Source organism: Gobio gobio (assembly GCF_949357685.1).
Source record: "Gobio gobio genome assembly, chromosome: 17".
In the NCBI taxonomy this organism is placed as follows: domain Eukaryota; kingdom Metazoa; phylum Chordata; class Actinopteri; order Cypriniformes; family Gobionidae; genus Gobio; species Gobio gobio.
This window is the reverse complement of record NC_137110.1, coordinates 41,088,351-41,114,684: the sequence shown is the minus strand read 5'-3', so window position 1 is coordinate 41,114,684 and position 26,334 is coordinate 41,088,351. Positions and strand designations below refer to the sequence as shown.

The following is a 26,334-nucleotide window of genomic DNA, read 5'->3' as shown; positions in this document are numbered from 1 at the left end:
AACGGTGAAACGTTACATTACAGCCAATAGACTAAATTTGAAGCTGAGATATGTTGAAGTCTTTAGAAACTACCTGTGTAGTTGACATCAAAGCATTGGTTTTGGACAGAGGTGGACAGTAACAAAGTACATTTACTTGAGTACTGTACTTAAGTACACTTTTTGAGTATCTGTACTTTACTGAAGTATTATTTTTTGGGGAAACTTTTACTTTAACTTCACTACATTTGAAAGACAAATATCGTACTTTTTACTCCACTACATTTCTATCAAGGTCCTCGAAGTCAAAAGTCGTTTGTGTAGCAGCTTTGCAAGTCAGTGGATGATTTTTTTTTCTTCTTTAAAATTTTTTTTTTTTTTTTTTTTTGCAAAATGTAAATGTTTGGGAGAAAGAGAAGCATAGACATATGGATGAATCTGAAAAAGCATGATGAAGGAGGCAAGGAGCTCAGTTCAGTCTGTTTTTTTGTGCCTCTGAGATGCCAGAGCACGAGTACTGAATAGAGCTTTCTTTTGCGTTTTTTTTCTCGCACTTAAACTTCCCAAAATTTTCATTTTGGGAAGTATTCACATAAACAAAGTTGATTATGTCTTAAGTGAACGTAAACAGTTGGGGGAATATCAGATGTGTAGGATTTGTGCATTCTGCCTTAAAGTGACAGCAGCTTTGTAAAAAGCTTTGTAACTTTTAAGTATTTAAATTAGTTCAAGGTAGTCGTATGCTAGCATGTCGGATGGAGCATCACTGACTGGCTTAAACCACCATGGCATAGCGTGTATTTATACAACAATGCAACAATAATAAAATAATGCATTGACATAAAAAAGGAAATTTACTTTTGATACTTAAGTACTTTTAAAAGCAAGTACTTTGTACTTTTACTTAAGTAAAAATAGTTTTTAACAACTTTCCCTTGTAACAGAGTAATATGTGACTAGTAGTACTTTTACTTTCACTCCAGTACTGGAGTTGTGTACTTTGTCCACCTCTGGTTTTGGAAGAGAGACGTAGTAAAAACTAGACATCAGTTTAGAAGCACAATCAATAATAGCAGGATTTAAACCTCTAGGTTGAGAAAAAAACGAGCAGTTGCTATAGAGATATCTGAAAATGTTGTTATTGTTTGGAAGTGTTTATTACAGTAGAACGCTGGTATTAAGCCGCCAGTGGCTAATGCTCTGTTTGAAATTCTCTGCATGCACAAATGTGGGAAATGAACACTCAGTCAGGTCAAGACTACAAACACCCAGCCAATCGCATCAATGCAGCTTCCTGTTGCCGTTTCAGCCGTCGACATTCAAGGCTAGTTGAGCACAGATGCGTTTCCTCTCCCTGCAGAGGGCTGCGTGCCCTGCTCCAGGTGCCCTGTTGACAGATTTCTCATAGGTTTGTGAGCTTTAGTACGGCTGTCAGAATTCCTGCTAGGGATCTTTTCAACCTGCTAGTTGGCACTAGCACTGTAGAATCGTTTGAAAAACATGCCTGTGGCGTCATTTCTGCAAAAAACGTTGCATGATTTTTCTGAAAAGCCATACATGTGGAGCTTGTTGTGTAATGCAAACATAAAATGTTTACAAATCATGCGGTATCCTTGGTAAATGTGTTTTGAGGTCATGTATTGTGTAAGAAACCGCCTGACTGCTTTTATTTTTGCTACCTCGGTTTATTTCAGCTGAAAACTACAATGAATTTTATGTATTAGTACATTTTTGGAGTTTTGCAGTAGTGTATGTAGTGTATGAGGCAGGTTTTTTCAATCAGCATATTTTGGGAAATGAGATTTCTCATGAAATACTTTGGTCAACTTCTTGAAGTGCAGCTCAGTAGTAAACAATAGTATTTTTACAATCATTCCCAGCATTATTCCCTAATGGAGATGGTGGGGGTTAAACCACTGAACTGATAGGCAGAAAGTTGCTGGTTCGATCCCAGCGGTCGCCACCACCAGTGTGTTCTTGAGCAAGGCACTTTCCTCCATGTTGCTCCAGGGGATTGTCCAGGGGGAAGTGCATTGTAAGTCGCTTTGGATAAAAGCGTCTGCCAAATGCATAAATGTAAATGTTATCGATAAGCATTCATAATGCATCAGCATTCATTGCCACAGAGTGCACAGTCATGGCTGACAACTCACTTAGCCAAGCATAGGGCTGTAGCACAGCTGTGGCGAACGTCTGCTCAGTCATATGGGGCTAAAATGGGGGAAACCTTTGTTAAAATGGAGAGTATGAAAGCAGAAAGCATGCAAGTCGTGTGGGGAAGTGTGTCACACTGTGCCAGGGGCAGAAGCTTAGCAGCGGTGGCTTCCGCATGGCTGCTTTCTACTCGATGTTTGGATTGTCACATTTGTGTCATTTGCTGCTCGGTGATGGCAAGTTATTATTTTGTTTATGATTTCTGTACAATTAAGTAATGCATCATGAATAAAGAATTTTACCAGGCAGAAAATACACAAATGACCCTCAGTTAGCTTAAGGGGATTGAGTATATAATTTTGTGTTTTTAGTTTTGTTTCCTAAGGTATGCAAAGCATCACTATTTCTGTTGCTCAATACAAAATACTTAGGATAAATTTTACAAAACTCTTGTCCTGAACCTAAATATTAAACTATGATGCATGACTGGTCACACATGAATGGTACCTGAAATCATGCAACTTGTTTTAGAAAAGTGATTGATATCCACAATATTTTTACTCATCCTTCATATTATTAAAAAAAGGCTACACTTTATTTTTGATAGTCAACTTTAAACATTCTACTAAGTAATTTTGCAACTACATGTTAACTAACTCTCATTAGAGTATAGATATACTGTAGTTGACAGTTAGGGATTGGGTTGGTAGAATACGTTTGCATTATATTATAGTCAGAATGTCTTTTGGGGAGCATCAAATTCAAGTGTCAGCAGATATTAAGCAGACAGTCTACTAATACTCTAATGACTGTTAGTTGACATGTAGTTGCAAAGTTACTTATAGTAAAATGTCTGAAGTTGATTATAAATAGTTACCAAAATAAAATAAAAAATCAAGGTTATGTGACACAATAAATATGAGTGGGGGGTCATTTAAAAAGCAGAAATATGAAGGTTTTTATAACATTTTATTACAATTCTTAGAAAATGTCTATTGTTTCAGGTTTAAAGCTGTTTAAATATGTAATTTTAGGGTTCATGGCATTACGTTATGTAGTTGTAAAATTGGATATAACTTTACATTAAAATCACATGACATCTTTATACTTTTGATACAGTGAGTGTTTTAACGTTTATGGACTGGTCCTATTCACTTCAATTGTAGTCTAAGTATATAGATTTTTTTCAGGAAAAGGAGGGAGTTATTAAATGCAATTATTCATAAAATTATAAATAAATTTATAAAAATTATAATAATCAACATTGTCACAAATACTGTTGATTGAGCTTTACATGTACAGAACCTAGATTCCTTAAAGATTTTCAGGGGGAAAGAATTGTGTGTGAGAATTGTGGGTAGGCTATTTTGACAAGCAAGTAACCAGCATTGACTCTCTCGTCATCTTAGCAACTGTATAGCACTGCCCTGGCAAACATTTAGACTGTGGGTGATTGGTGGCCAGGCAGTTTATAAAAGTTTTTGTTAGTCAGTTTGTCAGTTCCCTCTTTCTAAAACGTTAAAAAGCTGACATGGAGAACGAGAAAATACACACAGCCGGTGCTGACTCGCTTGGTTTCCTCAGGGTTTGCTGCGGTTTCTCATGAATGTGCATAATTCAGAGGATGAGTAGTGTAGATTACAACAGTAAAGCTATATGACGAGAGAGCCTAAATCATATTTTCTGCTACATTTTACAACCTTCCGTCATGTAAACGGTTGAACATTGTGAATATTAGTGGCAGGGGGCGTGTCAGTATGTGTGTGTGCATCTGAAGGTGAGAGAGTGTTTCATCTCAGTTCCCATGATCCCCTTCCCCCTGAGGCTCCATTCATCTCTCACGGTTTCCAGTGGGGTATGTCAGTCAGGCCTGGTCTCCAGCAGGGTAAATATACACTCTGTCCGACCGCCCCACCACACATATTTGACCTAAAACCATGTCATCTCTACTCATTGCTGTACTTTCAAGTGCTCTGAAGCATGACTAAATTTGAAGACGGAAGTCATTACTTGCTGCTAGTTGGCAAGTTTTTTTGTTTGTTTTTTTACATAAAATCTAAAAATATTTCAAACAAGATATTTTCTTGTGGAGAAACACTCCATACAATGTTAAGAATTGTTTAGACTGTATCTTGAATATTAGTTTTCTTTTTCTGCGCTGACAATTTTTTTTTCACACGTTTTAACTGGTTTACAAAGTGAATAAATCTGCCAAGGAAAGGCAAAATATGCTCTCTGAAAACCAGTCTTCTTGTTATCTATTACCGGTTTTTGTGTACCTTGTGGTTTTTTTTTCATTTAGACATTTAGGTTGCATTCTTCCCAGTTCTGTTCCTGTTTTCTATGCCACATAGTAGTTTTCTTGATGATTAGTTCTCTGTTTGTGTCCAGGTGTGTCCGTCCACACGGAGATGCGTTTAGCTGTATACGTACAAATTTTGTATCGTATCAGCGTTTCGTCCACACAGATCCAGCATTTTGGTAGCATGAAACCGATATTCTTTTTTAAAACGGGTCCCAAAGTGCATAAATCTGAAACCGACACCCTTGCATTTTTCGTGTGTTCAGCCAGTCCGTATATGTTGTGAAACGGTGATGTCATCACACCTCGTCCCGCACTGTAAAGACTAGAAGGGATACAGCTACGGGCACTGGGCATGCACACATCAATATTGCGTCATTTAATTACTGTATTTGCATTATTGTAAGTTCACCAAATGTGACACTTGTCAAATAAATGTATCTAGTTTTTTTAATTGTAAAAATATTATTTTTATTTATTTATTTATTAGGTTATTGGAAGAAAAGTGCACATTCATAAACATTTATCATTATTAAATTATCAAAATATTTAATTTAAATGATCATTAAATGATCAAAATTGTTATATACATGCAGAAAAAAGGTTTCAGCCTTCAGCTGTGCAAACAATAATTTTTTCCCTTGTTTTTCAATAAACATCCAAGCAAAATAATCTATATTTTCTAGAAAACTAAAAAAATGTGCTTTGGTTTTAAGATATTAAGAATGGTGTTCAGATTTTTTTACTTTTTACTATTCTTAAAGAGCACCTATCATGGAATTTTGAAATGTACCTTTCATGTAGTGTGTAACATAGATCTAAGTGAACAAAAACATCCTGCATAGTTTGAAATATGACAGTGTACCGTATATATAGTTATTTTCTTTCAAAAGTAAGAGTCGACTCTGAGTCATTTTTAAGAATCGTTAGAAGACCGAAGCTTTTTCTCTGACTAGATGACGTCAACTTGTCAAGTTATTTGAATACGATACGCCCACTTATTGCGCTCCAAGACGCCAGTGAAAACTAGAAAACATCATGACGACGAGACGCTGTGTTCTGAAGTGCGACTCAAAAGCAAACTTTTTTCATCTGCCCAAGGATGAGCATTTGAAGACAGTGGCTTGAAGTGGCTTGAAGACAAACCATACATCGTCGCGATTGAGTGTTTATTAGTCGTCAAATGTATGTTTCGCGATCTCAGGAAGCTTTTATTATGGACTTCTATTATGGCACATGGTTCATCTTCGTCTGTCTGTACCATATATGGACTACATGTGCACAGAGCGCCCTCCGGCTGCCAGTATGAATTGAAAACAACACATAAGAGACTCAATCGCTCATGATTAGGCTATATCTGCGCATTTTGAGGAAGTATTGAATAAAAAATACTCCTCTGTTTAGAAATTTGACACAGACATATGAGAATCTATCAATATGTCTCCTCATCTGCACACTTTTGAACTAAAAGCCCTGAGGGATGTTGATTTGTCGCGAGTCTTCGTGAGGAGAATAGAGGAGTTTTTTTTAATGAATGAGATCAGCTGAGGCTCATATTACAATCAAACGTACAGACGCGGTTTTCAAATTCATAACTCCTGACTCATATTAACAAATTACTGTCACTATAAGACTTTGATGGGCGTTCTGTTTCCGAAAATATCTGCACAGACTATACCAATCACAACTGACTGGGTCATCGGACCAATCACCGCAGATTAGCGTCACGTAAAGGCGGGGTTTTGAAAAGTGAATCACTAAAGGAATCATTTGAGAATCGCTGTCAAAACAGGTAAAAATAAATGCATATTATAAGAAAACTAAAGTCTTTTTTGTCATTGCATGCATGCAAAACTGTTGTTGGGGACTTCTAAAACAATATTTGGAACATTTTAAATGCCATGATAGGTGCTCTTTAAAATAAGATCAGTTTTAGAGATATTTTCTAAAATGAAATCTAATTAAGCAAATTTGCTTTCAATTCATGGACATTTCGATTATTCGTCTGGAAAACACAACATAAATGCATGAGTTGTTTTTTGAGGCACGTATGTGAGCAGCAGCATTATTAGATAATAAATCTTGATCATATTGTGTAATCATAATATAATGTAGCTCTCCGGATGAGTTTCCAGGTCACAATAGTAATTAAGCGGGGGTTGGTGTCATTGTAGCTTTGTAGATGGCAGCATGTTTCCATAGCAACAGCTTGGGTGGACACACCTGATAATAAAGGGTGCGAACGAGAGCGCAGAGGAGCGCATTGTTTCTCTCGCCTTTTCTGTTGTATTTTTTATTCTCTTTTCTGCTTTAATTCTCTCTTCTCCTCTTCTCTTTATTTGTGCCTGACGGATACGCAAAGCTCCACATTTTAATTAGCATCGAACTTTCTGTTGAGACCTGAAGAGAGTGAATCATCAAAGGCTCGTTTTTTGTTTATTCCTCGGTGCTATTCTCGGCAAAGTTTGTCTCTAGAACTCTGATGAGACAGCCTGTTCCCCTCGCGGCCGTTTGGAAGTTACCCATTAGCCTTGGGGAAGAAGATGAGTAAACACTTTCATTCTTGGTAAAATCATATCTCTCCTCGCTCGCACTGCACATGCGAGACACCGGAAGGTTCTTTGTCACAGTCAGGGCCTCATTTGACATAGTTTATAAGTCCTGTGATTCTCTGCCATAGACACCCGGAGGTCTCCAGAACCTGTGTGAAAACAAGCTCGGCAACAAGCTGTAGTCAGAAAGAAAAGAGAAGCGTTTTGTTTAATCTTCCTGTATTTACTGGCCTGGTTGTATTCATTGGCATAAACTCAAACAAAGGTGGGTTTATTCTGTTTAGCCTTTGCACTTCCATATATTTATTATACACACCCATATTTTTTCCCTCCCAGAGAAACAGACTCTCTCTCCTGCAGGGTGTTCCAGGTACGAACATCAACAAAGATCAAATGACTCGATGTGTGTGTTCGTGTCTGCAGACTCGAACGTGATCTGCAGGGAACAGCTTCTGTTCTCAGCTCTGTTAGCCCTTCAGGCCTGTATGATATGAGAATAATCAAATGTCTACCTGAAAACAGTTCATATTTGCCCAGTCAATATATGTCACAAAACCAGTCATAATGTATACATCACATGAAAGCTGAATAAATAAGCTTTCCATTTAGGACATTTTAGGACAATATTTGGCCGAGATACAACTATTTGAAAATCTGGAATCTGAGGGTGCAAAACATTCTAAATATTGAGAAAATTGCCTTTAAAGTTGTCCAAATGAAGTCCTTAGCAAGGCATATTACTACTAATAATACATTTCCGATATATATTAATAATATTTTGTCGGAAATGTACAAAATATCTTCATGGAACATGATCTTTACTTAATATCCTAATGATTTTTGGCATTAAAAAAATTGATAATTTTGACCTATACAATGTATTGTTGGCTATTGCCACAAATATACCTGTGTGACTTATGACTGGTTTGTTGTCCACGGTCACATATGTGTTTGATTCCAATAGGAAATGCATAAACTGGTGTAAATGCCCTATAAGTTTCAAAGAGTTCGAGCCGTGGCTTCCCAGCAAGCAAAAAAAATGTTCTAAGAACGTTTGACTAATTACCTTAAGTTATGAAAACGTTATCTCTGAATGCTCTCTGAACATTCAAGAAATCCATTTCATTTTGCAAGCATTATGAGAATGAAACTTTTGAATGTTCTCTGAACATCCCGAAACTAGTAACATTAAAAAAAAGGTATATATGTTATATTAAATGTTAGATAAACAACTAAAATGTTTCAGAAAAAAAGTTCCTTGAATGATGTATAACACATTGAGCAATGGTGCTCATAGTTACGAGTCAAATTAGGGGCAGTTGTGGCCTAATGGTTAGAGAGTCAGGCTTGTAACCCGAAGGTAGTGGGTTAGATTCTCAATACCTGCAGGAAAATGTAGGTGAGGGCTCTCTTCCACCCTCAATACCCACGACTGAGGCACCTAACCACCAATTGCTCCCCGGTTGGCTGCCGTGTGTCCTGTTCACGATTTACAGTGTGTGTCTTCACTACCCACTGCTCCTAATGTGTAGCTTGGATGGGTTACTAACTTGGATGGGTTAATGCATATGGGTTACCACTGGCTTGTGTCATTTTCTGATCCTGTTCCCCCCATCATGTCCTGTCCTCTCCTGTCCTGCACCCTCAGATTCCAGATTTTCAAATAGTTGCATCTCGGCCAAATATTGTCCTATCCTAACAAACCATATACATCAATGGAAATCTTATTTATTCATGTGATGTATAACTCTCAATTTATATATAAAAAAAAATTATTGACCCTTATGACTGGTTTTGTAATCAGTAATGGACTACAAAAGTAATCTACCCAGCACTGCAAAGGATCATGGTTTAGTTGGTTAGCATAACTCATTTAACCCCAACTGCCATTAAGATGAATGGCAATGCCAACAGATAGCATTCCTATCAATAAAGAGGCAAAGGACCGAAATAAATCACAATGAAATTCCATAGAACTAAATCTTGTTTATTACATGTTTGAAATAAGTTTTCTTTTTACATTTATTTTAAAATAAAATTTTTGCTGTGATGGCAAAGCTCTGTTTTCGGCAGCCATTACTCCAATCTTGGAGTATACAAATACTAAAATGGTTTAAATAACTATTCTAATGTGCTAATTTTTTAATTCTCTCTCTCTCTCTCTCTCTCTCTCTCTCTCTCTCTCTCTCTCTCTCTCTCTCTCTCTCTCTCTCTCTCTCTCTCTCTCTCTCTCTCTCTCTCTCTCTCTCTCTCTCTCTCTCTCTCTCTCTCTCTCTCTCTCTCTCTCTCTCTCTCTCTCTCTCTCTCTCTCTCTCTCTCTCTCTTTTGCTCACTAAGGCCGTTGGATTACTGTCTTAAAAGAAGAAGGCAAATAGGCTCTAAACAGAATAGTGGGAATAAAGTGATCAATCCTTTTCTTGTTGCCTGGGCTGTCCAGAGTATTGTAGAAACAGCTGCACTAGAAGCTTCACTGAGGCATACAGACTAAACTCCAGCTTCAGTTCAATTCAGTTCACATTTATATGTATCTTTTTTTCACAATACATATCGTTTCAAAGCAGCTTTGCGGAAAATGCATGCGTCTACAATTTAGAGTGATCTGTTATCAGAGCCGACCGTAGCCAAGTAATGTACATGTACAAATCACGCAGTTAGTTAACAATGTATTAAAGAAACAATGAGCTCATTGATTACATAAGAAAATGTGAACGTAAGTTTTTGACTGTACTAAAGCATACAAATACCATATGTTTGCAGATATTTAGGAAACATGCTGAGTGCATATACTAATTTCTCTGAAAAAAAGTGCTACAGTCATTTATTTTACTTTGAAATGTGCGTTCCGTGTCAGAATGTTTGTTTTTGTTTTGGTCTGTGCGATAATGCTCGTGGCCAGTTTACCCAATGGTATTTCGCCACCACAGGTTACCAGTTGGTGGAAAACGCAGCGTATTGCTGCCATGGAAGCCAGCAAACAAACTGGGTCAGAGATTGCAGATTCTACCCAACCTAAGAAGTCTCAGCATCCATCTAAAAATCTCTATGAACGGAAGCACATTTAAAATAAATATACTCATCAACTTCATAAGGATAAATCAACTCATCAACTTAGTGTCTAAAGGCCTGTTCACACCGGGGCGATTTTCGCGCGCGTTTATCGCCGACATTTAACGCCTCGTGACTTAACAATGGGCGCCAATGTGAGTGTGCACACCGACGCACAAAACGCCAGGCGTAAAAGCGTAATTTTATTTTAAAAAACGCCTCGGGTTCGTTTTTTATTTTGACGCGGCGCTTTGGACGTCCGACCAATGAGATCGCCGCTTTTGTTCACGTGCCTGGGGCTGCTCAAGCACAAAATGGTCTTGCCGAGCTCACATTGATACGATGAAGAAGTAGTAAGTAGACAAAGAAGAAGATGAGCTGCTAATTCTGTTTGCCAGTTAGCAAAAAGTGTGTGAATTGTTTTGGCCATAGACATAAATACTGTCTCTCTTCTTCCTTTGTGTGACAAGCGAGTGTCAGAAGCGTAAAGTGCCGTAGCACCACCTTGTGTACCGGGAGCGCTATCTACTGAATTTGCACGTTCACTTGGTGCATCGCCAGTGAAAATCGCTTGGCGAACACCGAAAAACCCTGGCGATAAGTGCTCGTGATATTCGTCCCGGTGTGTACAGGCCTCAAGTCTCCTCGCATTCCATTGTTCCTGTTGCGTGTCCTCAAACAGGCAACCCACACGAGCGTCGAGCCTGAGGAGGAGGGGGCGGGGCTAACAATATTTTGAATTTGGACTGCAGTACCCATTTCAACCACTAGCTCTGATTCTTACATACAGCACCTTTAAATCAGAGATTCAAAACAAGACCTCTAACGCTGATTAAAAAGAAAGGCTTGTTGGTAAATGATTATAAGTATTATGGGTAGATGAATCTAAGTTTTTGCAGTAAATGAGTTGTGGCCGCAGTTTATGTGAAGTGCTACAAGCGAATAAAGTACAAGATGAAATTTCACCTGGATATCTATATAAGAATGCAAAAACTATTGCGGCACATGGATTCTTTGAACAGTAAAAAAGTCATTTGTAACATTATAAATGTGTCTACAGCAATTTCTCTAAAACTGCATTATTATTGAACAAAAGTGCTAAATTCTTTTTTTTTATTTAATAGTGATTACTCAAATCTTTTATTTCCCATTATAATCAGAAGAGTGCATAATTGATGTCTGTTTTTAAATAGCCCAAGTGAAGTTTATTTATATGTATAGTAACTGGATTTTAAAATTAAACTTGTTTTACTTTTTAGAAAAAAAAACTAGATATAATGTAGCCAATGTCTCTTATATTCCAGGTCCAGGATGGAACATGAAGCGGAGAAATACCAGCAGCGACTGCAGGCTATAGCGGTACGTCATTTCATATATCATTATATGACAAGCCGAACCTACTAACAGCGTGAGTGGATTAATTCACCATTTAAATGACAGCACCACTTAAGCCCCGCAAATAGTGTCGCGTGGAAACATATAGACACATCCATCATATTAGCGTCTGGTGCTGTTTGACAACACTTGTTATTGCAGTACCTGTGGTCTTTCAGCAGGTAGCCGTTATGAATTGTACTTTTTATAGAAACATGCATGATAACAAATAGACTGTTAACCAGCATGTCTCTCGAAATACACACACACTGGCATGGAAACTGGGGTTAGCTCTGCTCCTGAATTATTAAGTGTGATGGAGTCCGTCCAGACCAGGTAAAACTACACCAGACAACAGCAATGACGCCGTACCCAGGAACCTCTTCACCTGCTCGCTGACATACAAAATATTCATGTCCTCTGAATGCATTCTAGTATTCATTTCAAGTCATGATGACACCCGGGCTCAGTGGTTGATTATGTCCAAAATTCAACATTTAAATATGTAAGAAACGCCAATATGGAAAGCTTACAGAGGACAACAGTGGGATTGGAAATAGAATCCAGGTGGAGAGATGATACTCTACTCTTGTGCAAACACACTCACTTGTATCCTGAAGTGTTTGTATTCACATGTTTTTTTTTGTTTGCATATTACATTTACATATACTGTACACTGTTTGAGTTTATCACTAAAATAAGAGGTATAACACACCTTGTTTCTGTTTCATAGCTGTGTAACAAAACATAGCCTAAATGTATTGGTTATTATATAATGAATTTTGTTGATTTACTACAATTAATAAAATTGGGGTCGCAAGATTTTAAAAAAATGTTTTGAAAGTATGATTTATTTGATAAAAAAATACAGTAAAATAACTTTTTTTATTTTAATATATTATAAAATGTAATGTATTTCTGTGATGGGAAAGGTTTACACCATTACTCCAGTCTTCAGTGTCACATGATCCTTCAGAAATCATTATAATATGCTCAAAAAACATTTCATCAATGAATCATTTTCATCAAAGTTAAAATACCTATTATACTTAACTATTCATTGTTATACCTGTAGAAAGTATAAGGAATCACAACACATGACAAGCAACCAATTTCAGATGTAACAAGTAATCTGAAATATTAGTATGCATTTTAATTTTGGTTATGAAACGATATAATGCATTATAACGCACATTATGAATGCTGTTATAATGCATTATACATAACAGCGAAATACTGAAATGTTTTGTAACATTATACTTATGTCTTTACTGTCACTTTTGGTCAATTTAATGTGCCTTTGCTAAAAAAACTAAAAGTTAATTCCAATGTCCTGTCACCCCCATTCCATTGTTTATCGGTCAAAGTGACAGACCAAAAAGTACAGAAAAAATTGAATTCAAGATTTCATCAAAAACCGTTGGTAGATGCGACATCCCCTGCCAAAATGTAACTGTATCCAGCTAGCGGGAAGCCACATTAAAGTATAGGAAGGAACATGTTAGCGTGTATTAACATCCTGAAAAGGGTGTTTTAAGCGTACATCAAGTCTGTTATCAATTCTGCTTTCAGGAGAAACGGCGGATACAGGAAGAACAGGAGCGAGCTAGGAGAGAGATGGAGGACGAGCGACTGAGACTTCAGCAGCTAAAGGTGTGACCTAGCACACAAACACACACTTGCCTTGCCTGCACGACCTGTAACCTTGTTTTGCAGTCAGACACGTCAGGTCACGTTTGTGTTAAGCAGGCTGCGTCATAGGGTGGAATTTCACAAACGTAGGCCTATATGCACACACACAAAACCTAAAAATGCACAGTCACCAGAGCCACATGTACAACACAAGATACAGATACAGGCTCAACATTCAGTGTATTCAAAAACACCCTTCTTGAAAATTGAAATGTTACCCTGGAGGTTTCATGCCTCCTCCTCTGATGTGTGTGTGTGCGTACATTCTCTCTCTCACCCCATTGTTTCAATAATATTTCCAGATTGGCGTTCCCTTTTCCTATTCCTTTGTGTTCATAGTTGGTTCCAAGACAAATTTTTTCTACGTTGTGTGTGTACATTCATGGGTGTTTCTTCAACTACAGGCCCTTATTTCCTTGTAGAAAGAATGTCTCCCAAAGTACACTCTGCTACTGCTAGTTATTCAACTTCCGTTAGTAATATACAACAGTGTATAGAATGCATCACAGCAAATTACATTCCTTTTTTTTTTGTCACGTTAATCATTTCCACCACATTTCAAATCGAATTATTTATAAGCATTTTTGTAATAAAATGAATCAACATAGTATGTATACATAATATATAAATACTATTTTGTCATAATTTGACAAAATGACAGCTTGACCTCAACTTCTGCTTATTTTCGCACGTTTATTTCATGCCCTTCCCTGACACTTACGAAGCCTATTTCCACCACATAAGAAAAAAATCAACCTCAGTTACTAGATAATTAGATAAGTTGAAATTATGAGATACTAAGTAGGACTTATGAGTCAAAACAAAGATTAAAAAAAAAAAAAAATTGTCATAAGTTCCCCCAAAAAATTGTCATTGACTTTCATAATGGACTTTCTTAATTTTCTTAATTTTGTTTCACGTAATAAATATCAAAATGGTTTATGATTGTTTCACTGTTTATTATATAGCTTTTAAAACCATTAAAGATTGAAAGGTCTGGGTCAGGGACCACTATAAAATCTATACATAAAAGGCATTTGAAAAGCAGCTAAACTGAATTAAGGAATGGTGACAAGTTTCCCAGATAGTTAAAATGAAAACCGTTATATAGCAATGAAAAAGTTGAAATGGTCTTGGTATTAGTTAAAAACAAAGGCGCAAAGGCTGGCCTGTGTGGTCCCATCAAACAGACGAGCTACTGTAGCTCAAATAGCTTAAGAAGTTAATGCTGGTTCTGATAGAAAGGTGTCAGAATACACAGTGCATCGCAGTTTGTTGTGTATGGGGCTGCATAGCCACAGACCAGTCAGGGTGCCCATGTCCTCCGCCCGAAAGCGGCAACAATGGGCACGTGAGCATCAGAACTGGACCACGGAGCAATGGAAGAAGGTGACCTGGTCTGATGAATCACATTTTCTTTTACATCACATGGATGGCCGTGTGTGTGTGTGTGTGTGTGGTGTGTGTGTGTGTGGTGTGTGTGTGTGTGTGTGTGTGTGTGTGTGTGTGTGTCTTACCTGGGGAACACATGGCACCAGGATGCACTATGGGAAGCAGAAGGCAGTGCGATGCTTTGGCCAATGTTCTGCTGGGAAACCTTGGGTCCTGCCATCCATGTGGATGTTTCTTTGACACGTACCACCTACCTAAACATTGTTGCAGACCATGTACACCCTTTCATGGAAATACCCTGGTGTATTCCCTGTTGGCTGTGGCCTCTTTCAGCAGGATAATGCACCCTGCCACAAAGCAAAAATGGTTCAGGAATGGTTTGAGGAGCACAACAAAGAGTTTGAGGTGTTGACTTGGCCTCCAAATTCCCCAGATCTCAATCCAGTCGAGCATCTGTGGGATGTGCTGAACAAACAAGGCCCCACCTCGCAACTTACAGGACTTAAAGGATCTGCTGCTAACATCTTCGTGCCAGATACCACAGTACACCTTCAGGGGTCTAGTGGAGTCCATGCCTCGACGGAGCAGGGCTGTTATTGGCAGCAAAAGGGGGACCAACACAATGTCATAATGTTATGCCTGATGTGTAAATGTGACAAATGGGCAAAAACACCCTTATGTTAAGAAGCAGAAAACGTGTTGTAGGGTTTGTATTTGGGGTTCATAATCATAATGAAATCATGCATAGATAAAGTTTAATGATCAGCCACTGTTGTTAGTTTATATTAGTCCTCTTACATTTTCAGTTTCCATGGGGTGCATCACTTCCTGTGTGGCATCTGGTGACTGCACTGTTCTGTGCATGTTGCGGAATTCCCCGTTGATCTACATAGAGATGTGTTTTATTACTAAAAGACATAAAAATACACACTAGATGTCTTGATGGTTCTGATAACTTTCAGAAACGGGTTGTTGCTTGTTTTTGCAGCAGAGTGAAAGTACATTATGCTCAGCAGGAAATTTAATTTCAGACGTTAACCTTTTGGTATTTTCCAAATTGTATAAAGGATGTTTTGCAGCACATTTATTCATTCCAAGTGCACTTCAGCTTTCTACATATTTTAGAGCTTTAAATACCCAACGAAATGGTTAGACGAACACTTTATCTTTTCTTTGTTACATTGTCTCCTGCTCAAACAGGAAGTTGAGGTGAAACATATCAAACAACTTGTCTTTTTTCCACTCTTGACAGGTTGTACCATGGACAAAAGCAATTTCAGAGTATGAATATTAGTGCAATCGAAGACATTAGCTACATTTCCATCCAAAGCTGTGAATTTTACTTGTGAGCAAAATTGGAATATTGCATAAAACATTTGCACTGTTTCCATCCCATGTGTTCAAGAGAACGAAATCCTCATTTCCTGGGAATTTGAAGCAAAATAGCGGTAATAAAAATTTGAATAGAATTTATGCACATCTTGGCATTTCCATCCAGCATTTTTTATGCAATATCCCAAAATTTGCATAAAAATGGGCAGATAGAAAATAGCTATTATCATTCTAGAGATATTATTAGACAAAATTTGTATACACAAATTTTCTCTGGAGAGAATGTAAATTTGTATTGCATGCATCTCTGCTAAATGTTTATTTTGTCAACTTAAAGTTAATATTTAGTAACTTACAGTACATTTTAGAGACCGTATTGACATTTACCAGTTTTGTAATCTTAAAGGGATCGTTCACCCAAAAATGAAAATTCTGTCATCATTTACTCACCCTCAAGTTGTTCCAAACCTGTATGAGTTTCTTTCTTCTGCTGAACACAAATGAACATATTTTTGAAGAATATGAGTAACCAAACAGTTGATGAGCCCCACTGGCTTCCATAAGCCTATGGAAAAACATACTATGGAAGTCAATGTGGCCCATCAACTGTTGTTTGAAATTCATACAGTTTTGGAACAACTTGAGGGTGAGTAAATGATGACAGAATTTGCATGTTTTGGTGAATTATCCCTTTAAGCTTAACCTTTGTATCCTGATCATATTTATCCATTTTTGTGAATAGACCTTTAAGCTCCAGAAACCATTGTGCTGCAATGCCTTTGTAACAAAGGCTTTGTTTGGCTGGTAGTATGAACTGCTGATGATAAATCAATTGAAATGTTATTACCTCTCATTCGACCTCCTTTTCCCTGTTTCTCTCACAGAGGAAGTCCCTCAGAGACCAATGGCTGATGGAAGGACCTCCCACATCTCCTGACAGTACGGGACCCCGATCGCCTCTCTGGGGCCAAAAGGCTCAGGAGATTGAGACACACATTAACAAGTACGATTTTTAATTGGGATATTTAATTTTAGCACATAGCTATGTAGTTTATAGGTTGTTTTAAGTATTTTAGCATGTTGCTACACAGTTGCAAGTGTGTTTTGATGCATTGCTAAGTGGTTGCTAGAAGTCTCTATTATATTCTCAATATATGGCTCGAATCTCTCCATTTTACTGTCCAACTTATAAATATGATTGCTTGGAAAAATAATGGCACACCTCTCCTCAACAAACATCATTATTTGAGGTATTATTCATGTTCGTATCATAAATGATACCTTAGCTGCAAGATCCCAAATCTCTATCTAAAATATATTGCAGATATATGCTAAATATGTTGTAAACAGCAGAGCTTTAGAAAATATATATTTTTAAATATTTCATTTAAACCTTTTATTTCCTAAAATATGTTACAAAATGTACTATTGTGCACAATATATAAATACATTTAGAATATATATAATTTAAAATATACAAATAATGGAGTAGTTTCCTAGGATGTCCGGCCTAGGAAAATTGACATATTCACACTTAAAATATTATTTCACATTTTAAAACGCAGTGAAACATGCCAAATAGTGCTGACATCATTTTTGGCCAGATTATCTTGCAAATAAATTCTGAACACATGCAAAATGTTGTCAATATACGCTTTTTCCTGTGAGCTTTTTTTTTTGCATTGTAAAATAAAACCTGCAGCTGTAGTTTGCCCTATTTTGCCAAATAATTTTGTCAGATAAATACCTTAACCATATTTAAAAAATATCAAATATTTTCCTCATATTTTGATGGTTTAATCGATCTTTGAAACTGTCATATAAACTCTCTTGAATAATGTATGAGATGAGTTACACACTGAAGTTTAATACTTAGTGGCTTGTTCAAATCTCTTATCACACGTACAGTGGTAAGGATGCTTCCCTTTGCAAACACCACTAATTATTCCTGCCAACGTACTGGAGCACCAAGCAGGAGATGGGTTTTTAGCCCCCAAAATATCTTTCTATTTCTGTGTGTGTGTGAGAAGGAGTTTTTGATGTTCCTCCTTTGCACATCAGCATTTATTTGCTTGACTGAAGGAGATGGTGATTACTGTAATAAGCTGGCCGCTGAGATGTTCTTCTGTGTTGAATAAGGGCTTTAATTAGTCAGAGCAAAGTTTGGCAGTAATAAGCTGCTCACAGGTCTATAGGGAACCCACTTTCATGGTGTGTAAACAGCCGTCTGAGGCTTCTCATCCAATGAGGAGTGATTCGTTTAATGTGTGTATTTGTTACAATGCAGTTTTATATAGCTATAAAGCATGCTGTGATTTCCAGAGAGAACTGCGAGTGAGTAAATGAGTCCATGTGAGTGCAGGTTCACTTGTTTGTCTGATAGTAGATCCTGAAAAACCCACGGTATATTTTGGGAAAGCTCCAGTGAAATTGTAGGTTATCAAGCCAATCATGACTACAGTCAAGCTACACTTTAGGAAAAGTTCTTAGTTACACTAAAAGTACATTGAAGCCATTTAGGAGGGCATTTTCAAAGCAATGTTAATTGCTCATTTTACTTCCATAATATATTTCTGAGTGAAACGGGATAGTAGCGCGGGAATCGATTGGATCTTGAAAAGTAGGCCAGAATGCAGCCAGACTGAATGACTTTTCTTAAACATGCCTACATAGATATTTGGGAAGTCATTTCAGAGTAAGAACAAGTTATTACATCTTGAATGAATCATTGCTTTAGAATTATGTGCGCTGATGAATCCTTAAGGCCCCAATATATTCACGGCAAAGTTCTTTTTTGTTCTACGCTTTGGGGTAAAATTAAGTTCTAAATACGTGAGCAGTGATATACTGTTATAGCGAACATCCCCACACCGCCCACATTGCTGAGAGCGACCGTTAGATGAATATGTAAATATGTGCTGCGCACTTTCCTCTCAATGACAAAATAAACACACAACAAAATTGAGAAAACAGCAACAATTTTTTAATAAGCATAAGAAAAGCATCTGATCATAGCAACGTGGATATGTTTGCAAGAGCTCTGCAATTCAGCACTCTAGTAAAGTCACGTTTATTTATATGGCATTTTATACAATTTATTGCTTAAAAGCACGCAGCTTTACAGTATTAAACATAAAAAAAGTGTCAGTGTCTCATTGCATCAGAAGTACAACTGTATTTTTTACTATAAAGCAGTCTGTACATGTTTTTAATCGCAGACGTCTGATCTCGATGGACTCAACACAGGATAAATGAACCGGAAAAGTTTTCCACGTGAAAGAAGGCGGAGCCTCCGCGCACACCTACCTATTATGTGATCACCACGGACCAATGATAGTACAAAGGAGTTTACCAACCATTTCGAACTCCAAACGAACTTCGTTTTGGCCTGATTTTGTTTGAAATGACACCACATCAGTTCGTTCTCCGATTTCGCTTGAAGTATATCGGGGCCGTTACCTCTTTTTTACACTGCACACGTCTGCGCCGCATTACGGCACCGACACGGCCACTAGAGCTGATCACGGCCACTCTAGTCAATGCTTGTGTTTATACCGTAGACTGTAAGAAAATATGGAAGTAGTGTCCGTGACGCCACCCATAGGATTCTAAGGAACTGTTTTGAAGCGTAAAGTAGGGTCGAGCTAGCCTGGATGCCAGCCGAACTTAGCCCCGGCCACAACATTTTAGTTCGGGAAGTTCGGTCTAGACTTGAGCCAATCAAATTGTCAGTTCGGGAAGTTCGGTCTAGACTTGAACCAATTAAATTGTCAGGGCGGGCTTTAGACGATGATGGACAGATGATAAAAAGTAACGTAATCATCCACGTCACCAAAGAGCGCTTGGGTTGAATTTGTTCTAATCCTAAACGGAGAACTTGTTCGTATGTGCATTCACCTTTACTATTTCTCTCAGAAATGATGATGGTGTTGGTAAGTACTCTGTGTATCCTTAAATTCTTTTTTAAAACACCGGCAAACATTGTTTACACTCACTTCTTCCAGCGTGTGTGCACAGGGTTGCCAAGTTTTCACAACAAAACCCGCCCAATTGCTACTCAAAGCTAGCCCAAAACAAGCCCAATAGAGGGGAAAAAATGGCGTTTGGGGGGTAAAATATGTGTTTTTTTGGCAGGGTTACCTGGGTTCCTGGGTCTAAATATCACATAATTGGGGTCGCTTCAACCCGCGGACATGGAAAAACATCCCGCGGCAAAACCGCAGACTTGGCAACACTGTGTGCAGTTGAGTTCTGTTGACGTTTGACAACTAACATTATGCGTCGCTCTGTTGTTCTGATTGGTTGTAGGTCTATCCAATTGAGGTCTTTCCTGGTTCAGTTGAAACACGCCCCATAATCACAGCCCACAACGTCAGGCTAGGGTCGAGCTGGCTGTTGCCATCTTGGCAGCGCATCACTCCCGGATAGCAGAAACTGGGCAAAGAAGCGGGACGTGATGACTAACAGACAGCAGACAAACGGCAATCCACCTGTCACTCAAAGTGGCCACGCCCTTAATTATACAGAACTTTAAAATTTTATATAATGTAAACGAATGAGTTATAAAAAAATTCACCCCCCTCACAGATGTCATGAAGGGCAAAATTGGATTTTTATAGACCGAAACCACAATATGTACCAGGCTGTAAACATGTTTTTTTTTTCCTGCTGTAAAGTTTAAAGGGAGCTCAATGAGATTCTGCTCCCTTTTGGAGCCTGTCTCTAGTGGCCAGTCGATGAATTGCAGTTTAAGTCACTTCCGTATTGGCTTCAAGAGAAACTGGGGGAGGTTGCTGCTTGGTTTATACCAGCCGCGCTGGTATAAACCGCACTGCTTCGCTAAAGATAGGCGCCTAGTCTATTTTTGATGGTCACCGCGTTCAAGCCGCATCCAAATGCCAGTGTTCTCCTCCTTCACACAGGCACTGTATGTGAAATATAGATTCAAGATGATTGAGGATGTATTTTCAAAGACTAAAACACGCAAATCTTTTATCCTTGTCATTCATAACTGGACTTTTAACTGTATTAACTTTGTCTGTAGGCTACAGCACAACAAAGTAGGACTTAGCAATAAACTAAATTAAATTGGACAAAACAACCATTTAGCCAACTTCACCATGGTAACACACAAAAAATCAATAAAAACAATGTCCGACATGTTTAGCCTTCTCCTGGCCACGACTTGAGTCTAGCGTGACTTTTTTTTAACACAAACCACTGCCTGCTGCTGCTTCTGATTGCTTTTAGAGGGAACAGTTGCCCAAAACTGCTGGCGTAGGATCAGTTTTCTCTGTAGTAATAGCATATTGGCAAAACATATTTGGCAAACGATTCATTTGCATTTAATCATTTAGCAGACGCTTTTATCCAAAGCGACTTACAAATGAGGAAAACAATAGAAACAATCAGGCCAACAAGACGGCAGTATACAAGTGCTTTAATGAGTTAGTCTAGCACAGTACACACAGCAAGGTATTTTTTAATCAGAAAAAACAAATAGAATATAATAGCTAAGTGCTTGTATTAATTGGTCAGGTGCTGATGAAAAAGATGTGTCTTTAGACTTTTTTTGAAAAGGCAGGTCATTCCACCTGCTGGGATCAGCCCAGGAAAAGGCCTGTGAATTTGATTTCGTGCCTCTTTGAGATGGCACCATAAGGCATCGTTCACTTGCAGAACACAAGCTTCAGGAGGGCGCATAAGCCAGTCTTATAGGCAAACATCAGTGCCTTGAATTTGATGCGAGCGGCTACTGGCAGCCAGTGCAAACTAATGAAGAGAGGTGTGACATGGACTTTCTTCGGCTCATTGAAGACCACCCTCGCTGTTGCATTCTAGATCAGTTGCAAAGGCTTGATAGTGCATGCCAGAAGGCAGGGTTCCCATGCTTCTTGAAAGTACTTGAAAGTTCTTGAATGTTCTTGAATTTCAGACGCATGGATTCAAGGCCTGGAAAGTACTTGAAAACAAACATAGGTCCTTGAAAGTGCTTGAATTAAGCGTGAACTACATTTTGTTAGAGTAGCATGGTGCTATTACAAAAATTGGCCTTTATGAAATGCCAAAGCCAGAAAAAATGGCGCTGCTGATTGGGGAGGAAGTGGGAAAACCTGATGAAATGCTGCGTGAGCGGATGAATCATGATCACGTGCAGTCAGCTCTGCATAATGAGCGCACAACATGGAGCTTTTTAACTAGCTTAGTGCTAAGTGTAAATTCAGCGATGCTTTTTTGACTGACCATAAAAATTGGTTTATAAAAGTTCCAATGTATAACGCTTAATAAAGTAGTGTTTATCAGCGCAGCGCAGCGCAGCACACACACAATTACAGAGGTTACCGGGGAAACCAATATATTTCTGCTGTTCCATAAGCGCCATCTACTGTCAAAGAGTGAAATTGCATTTTCAGCGCATCAGTTAGTTTGTTCAGACTAATGCATATTAACCCATATTTTTACACAGCTTAGAGTTGTAAATGTTAACTGGTGGATCAATGAGAAGCTAATGTGCTTTTATAACACATCTAGAATATTAAGTTGTATTAATATAAATATAGTTGTATTAGTATTAATATAAAGTAAGTCGTTTTTACAGTCATTTTATGGTTTAGGATGTTTCCATAAACACTGATCTCACCCTGTGCAGGTCTTAAAAGCCTTAAAATCGATTTTTTAAAAGATGCCATGTACAGGTGATTAATAAATAATTGTGCATATTTTTAATTTCTAACAATTAACTTTTTTCCATATCTTTTCATTTAATTGGAAAATTCATGTATACAATATTATCTCTATATTTTGATGTTTTAATGAAGTAATGATATATAAAAAAGAAAACTAAAACCAGTTTGAAATAAATGTTAAAAGCTGGAATAAGAGACCTGCAAACTGCATCTCTCGTTAAAACTTGCTCCTTCTCTTGTACGCTCTACCTGCCTCTTTCCTCATTAGATTTAAAAAAAAGTCACATGCCCCTAAAATTGTATTTTGGTTGTCAGTATATGCCTTAGCGTTACTTCAGTAATGATAGACATAAGTACAGTAGGTATTTGATATACTGTGCAGATTGGCAGTAACACACCCAGCTTTAACGTATTTATTATGCTTGATTTAAAATAAAAGGTGCTTTAAAAAGTCCTTTAATCTGGAGTTCATGAAAGAGTGGGAACCCTGAGAAGGCCTGCTAAGAGATTCAGATTCAGTGCTGTGAGAACTTCAAAGGTTTCTGTTTACAATGGGGTTTTGCAGCATTGAGCAATGTAGCAAAGCGAAAGCATATCTCCTTAGTCTTAAGGCTGCAACATACTCCACAAGAACAGAGAAAAAAGTTCTCGCTCCCAGGGCTACGAGAACAAAATTATGTAATTTTGTTCTCGGAGCCCTGGTTTGGGAGTTCTCGCAGCTCGTTCTCGACACATCGTCTGAGCAGAACTTTTTTCTTGTGGGTGTCCGAGAACTATTGTGCGATTGGTCAGAATTTTAAAGTGGGCGGGGTTAATGCTGAGAAACAGAGATGTTCGGCACCTGCTTTTCTCGTGAAGTATGGAATGTACTGGCCAGAACGAACTTTGTTCTTGTTCTTGCCACCTCGAGAAAACGAACAAATTTCTTTGTTCTTGCAGAGTATGTTCCAAGCTTTACCCTGGAGTTGGTTCACCCTCCGCCTATAAATGCCACCAAGAAATCACCGTATTATTTATAACTAAACATTTTAGAACCGCAACATTTGACTTTATTTTATACTATTTTTACTATTTTGTCTTTTTAAAATGCTGTGCAGTATTTAAATGAATCCGTGTCAAGCTACACTGCTGGAATGATAATGGAAAATGCAGTTAAGTTAGTAGTGTTACTACTTTTAGTTAGTAATTCACAAACATTACCTTGTTCTTCCCAGAAAACATCTTCTAATAGGAAATGTCTTATTTCACAATTAAAATTCTAAAGGTGTCTGTAAGGAAGTATCAGTTAGTTGTAATCATCGTCTTACTTAAAGAACAACAGAAGCCAGAGTAGGTTCCCAGCCCACCATATAAAACATGACACGCGTGTATGTGCATTAGATTACAGGTGACATCTGAGCGGTTGGCAGAGGAAGAATTCAAACTAAAGAAACTCATTGAAGACGGTTCCACTCAAACTGGCACAGATGCTCAGACACACCATGAGGTGAGACACCATGTCTGACAGCATGATCACGCTGAACACAGTCTGTTACTGTCACATTTGCTCTGCTCTGCTGTGATTTCACCTCTTAAATCATTTTTGGAACTATTTACACTACTGTTCAAATGTGTGGGGTCAGAAATATTTTTTTTTGGAAAGAAATGATGTAACCTTTAAATGATGTACCCTTTTATTCAGCAAGGATGTATTAAATTGATCAAAAGAGACAGTACAGATTTTTATTTTGAAATAAATGCTGTTCTTTTTAACTATTTCAGTTTCCACAATTTTTTAAATAATAATAAGAAATGTTTCTTGAGCTCAGAATCAGTCTATTAGAATGATTTCTGAAGGATCATGTGACTCTGAAGACTATCAAATGAAGCTGAATTTTCAGCATCATTACTGTAATCATATTACTGTTTTTTTGTTTGTTTGTTTGTTTTTTTACTATATTTCTGATCAAATAAATACAGCATTGGTGAGCATAAGAGACTTTTCAAAAACATAAAAAAAAAATCTTATTGACCCCAAACTTTTAAATGGCGGCGTAAGATAATAAGGTTTGCAAGTTAACAACATAATACAGTTCTTCAAATCCTTAATGCTTAAACATTTAAGTCAATACGCTTTATGTTCACAGTTTATTGTATGATACACAGCTCTCTAAAATCATTATGGGCTGCTTATAAGTAGCAGCAAGTCATTGCTGTTTTTTTTATTTTACACTTGTTACATCACAACAAACAGCCTTGTACGGAGGTCAGCTGAACCGTAAGTAAACACATTAATTTGACTTTAAAAACACACACTGCAAGGCTGTTGAATCTGTGTTGCTGTTATGGGCTGCTTTTAGATTATAGCTTTTGTCATAGAACTGAATTAGAATTAAGCCTCACGTGGAGTCTTGGTCTTACAGTGTTTCCTCCAAGACAAATTAAGTTAAAAGGTAATGAAATCAAACACGAAGATGTTAACCCTCATGTTCTGATGAGATTGATACTGACTTTATGTTTAGAGTCCAGTCACTTTATTCTGATGCTCCTCCAACAGAGATTCTGCTGACTATGTAACTTTGCAACTACAGTACATCAACTTATTCTACTAACCCTAACCTAACAATACTCTGAGAGTAAGTTGACATGTAAGTCCAAAGTTACTTATAGTTAGTAGAAGGTTTAAAGTGGACCTTTGAAAGAAAGTGTAAACGTGAACTTCTACAGTAAAAAAATAAAAATAATTACGTTTTAAATCTCAGAGACTCCAAATAAGTTTTTAGATGACAATTTTGCATTGATTAAATACAGCCTGCATTGCATACTGAAAATGAACAATATCGTGTTGGCGTGACTCCACCTTGTGGCAACTGAAGCTGATGTGCCTGTCTGTTAATAAATATATCTGGCAACACAACCATATTTTTTCTAATCTTGATGAAAGATGAAAGATCTCCCCTAATTATCTAATCCGGGTGAGTGAAAGAAAGTACCGTATTAGCGGTTATTAGTCAGTGAATGAGAAAAGCATCACATGAATTAGATGACTGCTGATATTTACAACAATAGAGGAAGGGCGAGGTATAATATGATATTAACATAAATCTGACACAAACCTGAAACTTGGTAACTAGTCTTGGGTCATTTTCAGTTCAGGTCAAAGCGATTTCATATTACAATTGATTCATGTTTTGAATGTTATACCATAAATATGGTATTAATATTACTTGAATGTATTGTATTTGTCATCAGCCATAATTAATTTATTCCATGAGAAAAAGTGTCATCTAACAAGGGGGTTACACCGAGATAAAGTTGTGTTCATCTGGTCATGTGATTTGAACATAAAAGGGCATGTATAATATAATTGCTTGTATAAGCATAACTTTTTAATAAAACTTTTTAATGAGGAAAAAATACTGAGTGTCCCATTAATAAAATGGTTTATGGTGTTTCTACAAATCGCATTGTAACCAGAGTGCCGCAGTGTTTGGGAGAAGGTTGGGTTATTGGTGTGCATGTTAATGAACTTCGATAGGAAACTTTTCTAGTCTCGAGCTGTTCCTCCCATAAATGTTCCATGGCCTTGAATAAAATATTAACCAGCAGAATGTGATGTGATGTGTCCTCTCTAAGGATGACTGTTGACCTGTTCTCTCTTGTTCATCCAATAGGGAGAGACTGTGGTGGAGGCAGTGGGAACAGGTGAGTGTGTGCCATCTGTCTGTTCTCTGCGTTGCTGACCATCTGTGTTATCTGTTGCAGTTACAGAGCATCTAGCTATAACATGTCTGCTTTCCAGACCTGAATATTGCTTACGCAAAAGAGTATAATCCTCGACAAAACA

At 37.6% G+C, this 26,334-nt stretch overlaps 1 protein-coding gene across 2 annotated transcripts in view; it reads left to right on the top strand.

The window, feature by feature from the left end:
* The window catches only part of palm3 (paralemmin 3), a 60,555-nt gene that overhangs the window by 29,564 nt on the left and 4,657 nt on the right, over positions 1 to 26,334 (top strand). For both annotated transcript variants that reach the window (XM_079841750.1, XM_079841751.1), the window contains exons 2-6: positions 11,337 to 11,391; positions 12,979 to 13,059; positions 16,707 to 16,825; positions 23,889 to 23,994; positions 26,162 to 26,192. In XM_079841750.1, coding sequence (XP_079697876.1) covers positions 11,344 to 11,391; positions 12,979 to 13,059; positions 16,707 to 16,825; positions 23,889 to 23,994; positions 26,162 to 26,192 — 385 coding nt within the window. In that variant the 5' untranslated portion in view covers positions 11,337 to 11,343. The remainder of the gene's footprint in view (positions 1 to 11,336; positions 11,392 to 12,978; positions 13,060 to 16,706; positions 16,826 to 23,888; positions 23,995 to 26,161; positions 26,193 to 26,334) is intronic.